This window comes from Osmia bicornis, chromosome 5 (genome assembly GCF_907164935.1).
Source record: "Osmia bicornis bicornis chromosome 5, iOsmBic2.1, whole genome shotgun sequence".
NCBI lineage: Eukaryota > Metazoa > Arthropoda > Insecta > Hymenoptera > Megachilidae > Osmia > Osmia bicornis.
The window spans coordinates 11,564,173-11,572,738 of NC_060220.1; the positions used below are offsets into that span (position 1 = coordinate 11,564,173).

General features: G+C 41.8%; 1 protein-coding gene and 1 long non-coding RNA gene across 2 annotated transcripts; both read right to left on the reverse strand.

Annotated features, from left to right (window-relative positions):
• Positions 1-212: 212 nt before the first annotated feature.
• LOC114881574 lies at positions 213-1,070 on the reverse strand. The gene is made up of 4 exons (XR_003790299.2): positions 830-1,070; positions 658-715; positions 312-555; positions 213-246 (listed from the first exon to the last, which is right to left on the reverse strand). It is a non-coding gene; the product is annotated as an uncharacterized LOC114881574 (long non-coding RNA).
• Positions 1,071-5,041: 3,971 nt separating this feature from the next.
• LOC123987757 lies at positions 5,042-5,899 on the reverse strand. The gene has a single exon (XM_046285629.1). The coding sequence runs from the start codon at positions 5,897-5,899 to the stop codon at positions 5,042-5,044; it is 858 nt and encodes a 285-aa protein (XP_046141585.1).
• Between the last annotated feature and the right edge of the window lie 2,667 nt (positions 5,900-8,566).

An 8,566-nucleotide genomic window follows, 5' to 3' on the forward strand; every position in this document is an offset into this window, starting at 1 on the left:
CAAAAATATAATAAATACATATATATATCAATAATAATATACAATTAATCACAATCATACATACAATAAAACACACACTCTGCTCACAGATTATACTTAATATATTAATACCATATTAATGGTTTTATATATTGTATATGTAAACTGAATACTTACAATCTTCTTCTTCTTTTCATTTGCATCCAGGTGTCCTGTTGCTCTATTTTAATAGAGGCTGCCTCTGACATGCAATATTTATTACAGCCTCTGCAATAATAGTTTTCATTAACAATTATTTACATATGCTATAAAAAGTATATAAGAGTTATTACCAAATAAGTTCAGTGTTGGAACTGCTGATGTTGTTAATCTTTTCCTCATGAAGTATTTTTCTTTAAAGTAGCTGCTACAGATCACCTGGAACTTCAGTTTTCAGGTGGAAGCACCAACTTTGGGTTGTCACATACTTCCACCCACTGTGCCATCCTCTTCTTATCCTTTCTCTCTTGGGGGAAGAAGAACATCCTGCTGTTTTCGTTAATACACCCTCTGATGCTGCATATTTTCTTCCTCCTTCTTTTAAGATACATTTTAATAATTAAAATTAAATATATTACTAAAACAGCAATATAAACAGTTAATGCTTTCAGTAACAATTTTTAAAAATTCTGTACTTACTTAATTTCTATCTTCTCCTTCTGTTGCTGCATCTCATCAGCAGAAGTTATTGATAAACCTAACAACGTAGAAAAAATTTTAAAAATTATCTTTTTAAATAATAATAATAGTCATAATAATAATAGCAATAGTAATAATAATAGTAATAATTATAATAATGGAATTCACTAACCTGGAAATTCTGTCGCCACTGTCACCCACTGTGCGCCATATTTCTTCAGTCTCTTTAAATTTTGAAACAATTGAAAAACGCGGCGACAAATTTCGCGGGAACATGACGTCACGATATCTTTAGTTGTGTATGTTAAAATCAGTGATACAAGGTATGCATGTAGAGAAGCGACATCAGCGCTGCCTGGATTTTCTGCGCCGAGTTAAAATTTGCATCAAGTTCACAAGAGTGGAGCTTGGAGGGCCTGGGAGTTCGTTACCGACCGTCCAACGATCAAGACCGCGTTCATGGAAACGCCATTGCCTCTAACACGCGCAATAAAGACTGGATAGTTCTGAACAGTACGACCGTCTAATTATTCACTCCCAACTCAGGTCCCCACAATTATGTGGCGACCTCTGCTGATGGTCGACCGTCTCGCCGAAGCGTACATTTCCGATAAATTTACCGCGACATCTACTTCCGGGAAAAGCGTCGTTTTCCCGTTCCGGATGGAAGTTTTTCCATTCTCGTGGGGACGTTTGAAGCGGTAGCTTTGTGTTTTGAGAAACTTTGTATTCCGTTCGTGGGTGTTCGCATCAGAGAATTTAAATGCGTTGTTGAGCGTTCTAAGCTGTGTCAAGTGCATTAGGACCAGTTAAATATACATCGTAATTACAAATTTATAATAATTGACAATTAATAAAACTCTATATGAAAAGCGGTAGTGAGCTTGTTTTCCATCAATTGATAAAGTAGGAATCCTAACTCCTAAGGAATCACTTATTCCTACAATTATGTATTAACGGTTTTAAATTCTCTGATGAGAACACCCACGAACGGAATACAAAGTTTCTCAAAACACAAAGCTACCGCTTCAAACGTCCCCACGAGAATGGAAAAACTTCCATCCGGAACAGGAAAACGACGCTTTTCCCGGAAGTAGATGTCGCGGTAAATTTATCGGAAGTGTACGCTTCGGCGAGACGGTCGACCATCAACAGAGGTCGCCACACTACCCCCTTCCGAGTCTCTCGACCCGTTAGGGAGAGCAGACAACACCCTCGAATAGGTCCTTAACACGTTAAGCGCCACGCGTATTTGTAAGACAATCCCGTTCAGGCCACGCGTGCCGCTTCTACGCGCTGGTAATCTAGTGTCAGCCACCGATGGCTGACGCGGCCTGAACGGAAAGTCTAGTGTCAGCCACCGATGGCTGACGTGGCGCTTAACGTGTTAAGGGTTGCGTTGAAACTTCTAATATTTCTATAAATGCCGGTTTCAACCGTTCCACCGAAACGACCTGGTCCTTTCCTCGTAACTCGATAAGGAAGGTGCGATCGGATATTCTCCGCAATACGCGACATGGGCCCTCGTATGGCTGTTCCAGGGGCCTTCTAACAGCGTCAACGCGCACAAAAACATGACTGCACGAATATAAATCTTTAGATACAAAGTGCGATTTGCGTGCGTGATGCACCGTGGGTTTTGGTCGTACTTGTCTCATGGCGTCACGGAATTTACTAATATTAAAACTGTCAAGAGGTTGAACGTCCATAAAAAATTCGCCAGGTAATCTAAGGGGTGCACCATACAATAATTCAGCTGCCGATGCACCTATGTCCTCTTTAAAACTACATCGCAGTCCCAATAACACCGTGGGAAGCACCGCGACCCAGTCCTGTGACTCGTGACACATTATTGCCGCTTTTAGGGACCTATGCCACCGCTCTACCATGCCATTCGACGCTGGATGGTAAGCAGTGGTGCGGATTCTTTTACACCCTACAAGAACTGTTAACGCAGAAAATAGTTGAGCTTCAAATTGAGCTCCCCTGTCGGTTGTGATAGTGGCCGGGGCTCCAAACCTCGCCACCCATGCGGCGTAGAATTCTGAGGCGACGATTTCCGCAGAAATATCCTTGACTGGCACAGCCTCAGGCCACCGGGAAAACCTGTCTATCATCGTTACACAGTATTTATAACCCTTCGCTATGGGCAGAGGTCCTATAATGTCTAAATGTACATGGTCGAATCTACCCTCTGGAACAACCATCTTTTGAGGAACATTAACAGTATGTCTGGCAACCTTACTTCTTTGGCAATTAATACAAGTTCTGGCCCACCGAACTACATCTCTATTCATTTTTGGCCAAACAAATCTACTGCCAATCATCCTCTTCGTAGCTCTACCACTCGGATGCGCAAGATTGTGGACGGTATCAAAGATGCGCCTTCTTAACACTGCTGGTATATAAGGCCTGATGTTGTCGGTGGATATGTCACAATAAACGATAGTTTCAGAACTATCTAATTTAAGCTGTTTCAGGTCTAATGAAGAACCACCCTGCAGAATACGTGTGAGCTCTGTATCTAATTCCTGCTGTTGGGCTATTTCTTGTGTACTCACCACGACTGGCACACTGACAACGTCCAGCCGTGATAGAGCATCAGCCACTGAATTATTTACTCCCGAAATGTGAACTATCCTAGTAGTGAACTGTCCTATATAATCAAGTTGACGTAATTGTCTAGGTGAGGCTTTATCAGATTTCTGTGCAAAAACGTAAGTCAGTGGTTTATGGTCCGTCTGTATGGTAAAGTCACGTCCTTCTAACATGTGTCTAAAATATTTGGTTGCCTTAAAAATTGCTGTTAATTCTCTGTCATACGTACTGTACCTTGACTCTTGGGGTGTAAACTTCTTTGAAAAAAAACCTAGTGGTTCCCACATTCCTTTAACTTCCTGTTGCAAAACCGCTCCCATAGCAATATCGGAAGCGTCTGTAGCTAACATTAAAGGTGCGTTATCGCGTGGATGTACCAGCAGTGCTGCATCCGCCAATGAGCCTTTACACTTATCGAAGGCTTCCTCAGCCTCAGGCGTCCATTGAATAACTCGCTTATCGCGTTTCCTTGCTCCTTCTAAATATTTATGAAGTGGAGCCTGTATCGCAGCTGCATCCTTAATGAACCTTCGATAAAAATTTAGAATGCCCAAAAATCTGCGCAAATCGGCTATTGTCTTTGGCTTATTATAATTTTTAATGGCTTCAACTTTTTCCGGTACAGGCCTGGCTCCCATGGAGTCTATCAGGTACCCCAGGTACTGTACGGAATGTGCCCCAAAAACGCACTTCGACAAATTAATCGATAACCCGTAAGCCTTTAGCCTTTCAAAAACACACCTCAGATGCTCCTCGTGTTCAAGCTCATTGGCAGAGGCGATCAAAATATCGTCCACAAAACAGAAAACGAAGTTCAAACCTCTGAGTACATCGTCCATGAATCTTTGAAAACTCTGTGCTGCGTTCTTTAACCCAAACGTCATCACATTAAACTCGTATAGCCCGAATGGCGTGATGATGGCGGTTTTCGCTCGATCCTCTGGATTGATTGGTATCTGGTGATAAGCCCACGTTAAATCTAGAGTAGTAAAAACTGTCGTTCCGTCAAGTCTATGTGCGAAATCCTGCACGTGAGGAATTGGATATTTGTCAGGGACTGTAATGCTGTTTAGACGCCGGTAGTCACCACATAGTCTCCAGCCACCATTCTTTTTTTGGACCATATGTAATGGACTTGCCCACTGACTACTAGAAGGCTGGCAAATCCCTGCTGCAATAAGGTGGTCAACTTCGGCTTTTGCTGCCTTTAATTTTTCCGGGGGCAACCTTCGCGCCCTTTCCGCGACCGGTGAGCCCCTGGTTACTATGTGGTGACGTACCTGATGGGCGGGAACTTCCTGTTTTTGTACTGTCCGAGTAATAGCAATAAATTCCTGTAACAGTCGTCTGTACGGGTTGTTTATGTCAACAGTCGTCAATGAAGTTTGAGTCGCCGTCTGTAAAAAACCAGTGGTTTGTATTTTAGTTAATTCGTCGATCAGTCTCTTATTTCGTAAATCAACCAGAAGACCGAAACGCTTGAGAAAATCAGCACCGATAATAGGCTGTTGAACCTTCGCGACAATGAACTCTCACGTGTACGGACGACGCAATCCGAGGTTCAGAGTCAACCTCCGCGATCCGAATGTACTTATCGGAGTGCCATTCGCCGCGTAAATCTTAGAGTCAGTAATGGCGGGTTCTCCTCTTACCGATCTGTGCGGCAATACGGAGATATCCGCCCCTGTATCAATTAAAAAATATAAATTACTATTCCTATCCTTAATAGTGAGACGGCAGTTCTCGTCGCGACCATCCGACGCCATCTCGATCCGGGGTTGCGCAATCAGTTTCCGAAGTTAGCCGAAGCTCCAGTAGGTGGTGGACCTGGCCATCCACAAGGAATGACGCATCGATGGGCCCTCTCAGCGAACCTCCGGTGGTAGAAACAGTAGTTGTTCCCTTCGCGTGAAGTTGACCGACTTCCAGATCGCCCCCTTCCAGGGCTACCGCGTGGCCGCCATCTTGGCTGGGACCTATAGGGTTGGCGGGACTGTCGCGTAGTGAGCGTCTCCACCATCGAGACTAGCTTCTCCACCTTAGCCTCCAGCGCCTCTATCCTGGTGGACGGTGGTGGAATCACAGGGGTTGATGCTTCAATGGCCGCCACCCTCGGCACAGACATCTCTGCAATCTTATCAGCTAGGAGCGCTAGCCGTTGCAGATCCGCCGTATCGCTAATAGCGAGAACAGTTCTCATGCTCTCCGGTAATTGCTCCAAAAAGAGCGTACGCAGAACGTTTTCTCCGACTTGCCCACCAGCCAGATTTCTAAGTCTCTGCAAACAATGCGAGGGTTTCTCGTCCACCACTTCACTTCCTCGCAGCAGCTTCCTCAATTTGGTTTCGTGGGACTCATCAAATGCTTCGATGATCCGTTTCTTTATCTCCTCGTATTTACCACGCGCCGGTGGAGAGGCCAATACGTCCATGACGAAGGGCAGTACGGTGTGGTCCAAATTCGTCACCACGTAACGGTACTTCGTATCGTCGCTGGTTATTCGCGCCAGATCAAAGGTCATCTCCACTGTGATGAACCATGCAGCCGGATTCTCCTTCCAAAACGGCGGTAGCCGTCGTAAGGTAGCTGAATTGATGGATGCCTCAGGAGCGGGCTCATTTACCGTTTCCTTTCGGTCCGCCATCTTGTCTTGTTGTCCGTCCTCTCGCGTGGGTGAATGTTCCAGCGGCATTTACTGTTTTTTTTTTTGCTTTGATTTCACGCGCTTAATAACGGTTGCACTACGGCGATCACGTCGGGGTCACCAATTGTAGGAATAAGTGATTCCTTAGGAGTTAGGATTCCTACTTTATCAATTGATGGAAAACAAGCTCACTACCGCTTTTCATATAGAGTTTTATTAATTGTCAATTATTATAAATTTGTAATTACGATGTATATTTAACTGGTCCTAATGCACTTGACACAGCTTAGAACGCTCAACAACGCATTTAAATTCTCTGATGCGAACACCCACGAACGGAATACAAAGTTTCTCAAAACACAAAGCTACCGCTTCAAACGTCCCCACGAGAATGGAAAAACTTCCATCCGGAACGGGAAAACGACGCTTTTCCCGGAAGTAGATGTCGCGGTAAATTTATCGGAAGTGTACCGTTCGGCGAGACGGTCGACCATCAGCAGAGGTCGCCACAATTATACTCCAGCTGGTGCCATCTCTACATAACGTTATGTACTATAGATACCAAACAGACGTAGTTATCCATAGATCTTTATTTACGATATTTATTATTAAAATCAGGGAGTTCCGCAGTTATATCTCACCCTCTAGTTAAAATAAAGCCATGAAACGAAGTTTTGGCGGCAGGCCTCGCTATAAATGTTGGGAAAATGAACATTTTCTACCAATACAAGAGGAAGGGAAAACAGTTGTGTATTGTTGTTTTTACGAACATGTCTTGATTCAGAATTAATAATAATAATAATAATAAAACATATTTCATATTTTCTCTTATTATTAACAAATTTCATTATATCTAAATATAATCTAAGTATATTTTATTTAACATACTGTCAGTAAATATTCTCAAAAAATCATTTTTCCAATAATGAACAACGATTACTTACGCAAGTATTTTTATTAGTAGAGGAGTTCATTTTTTGGGGACTATATTCTGTATTCTGTAACATAAATACATCTTTTTAGATAAATTAAGGCTATCCTGTGATTATTTCTTTATTTTTCAATTATATATTTTTAAAACAATCGAACTTACCAGTCACTTTAACCTGAATTTAACCGCAAATGGCGCAAATCTGGTAAACACAGATGTTTGGTTAAGGCGATGCGAGCGTCGAGGCCGAACTACGAATTCCGCGTCGGTAAAACAGTCAACGTTTCATCGAAAATTAGGCTGAACAGAAACTGATTTCAGCGCTACCTCAGTTATTGCATCCAACTAACGGCATGCTATTCTACGTCACTCTTCGCATACACCTAAATGACACACGGATGCTACGATAGCTATATGTATTATGTACGATGAATCAGACCAATTTTTGCGTGTCGCCGAAGAAACCACAGTTTCTCGAGCGAGTTCGGCTCGCCTTTGATGTGGTGACAGCCGAGAATCGAAGCAGCGTCCAGGGAGAAAAGCAAGTTTAAATACCCGTGTACGTGTGAGACAATACTAACGCAATAAAAATTTAAGATTAAAACCTTCTTATTTTTGAATTTTTTTAAATGAAAATGTTACTAACGTATTTGTGAGATTTTTCTGATTAAAACAAGATCAAACATGACATAATTTGAATTATAATTATTTATTTACTTATTTATACCTAAATAAGTAAAAATAGTGTAAATTATATGGTGTTTAGTCTTATTTTAATCAGACGAACCTTACAATTACATTGGTAAAAGTTTCATTTAGCAAAAATGAAAAATAAAAAAGTTATTGTTGAATTAATATTGTATCACTCAAATGTTTTTTCTCAGGCCCTTTAATTCTCGGACCTGTTTCTCTTTCGCTATTTGTCCTTTTCTACGTTCGCTAGCATTGAAGAACTCGCTCCAGCCGTGTTGTTCTTCCAACATCACATTTTCGTTACCTATTCATCTAATATTTGGGCGTAACGCAAAATCAGGAGAGTCCAGCATAATATCACATTCTATGCTGAAAAAACATACTAGCTTATCTGTCTAAAAAAATTTTAATAACTCTGGCAACAGATTTATTTTCGGGGTACTTTTCATAAGTAATCAGTATTTCACCAAATTGTTCAGAATATCAATTTTTATAACATATCAAAAAATCATTAAAATCGGGAAAGACGTATTTGTTCTTCAGTTCCACTAAAAAAAAGAATAATAATAGCAACAAAAAATAATGACAGTACGTCTTGTGACACATGGGTTGAAAATCGCTATCCTAGTCGATAGAACGATGCGTGAAAAAAAATTTACGCGTCGGAGTTCATCGCCTATACAAGGCTTGAACGTCCCATTCTCCACGATACATTGTATCGTCGTAGACGGTTCGGTCGACGCACACATATTCACATATACGAGCTGCGAATAAGCGTGCGGTCGAGCAAAGAAAACTAACGAACTACGCCCTACAGTAAAAACGAGGAACTAAATTTGTGGTCTGTTTTACCTTCTTGACGTCTTTCGCGAGTGAAAAATCAACGAAATCGTAGTTTTCGGTTTTCGTCTAAACGAAAGGTTGTACACCATCCCCTGAGTGCTCGTTTTGCTCTATCCGACCCAAAGAATGGCGCTCTGGTCTCTATTTGGACATTCGTTTCGCAAAAATGTTTATATTACAAATAAACTAATGCAGGTGAG

Bases quoted from the DNA above. Each gene is read 5' to 3' on its own strand.
- LOC123987757 (XM_046285629.1), bottom strand. From the start codon at position 5,899: ATGGCGGACCGAAAGGAAACGGTAAATGAGCCCGCTCCTGAGGCATCC.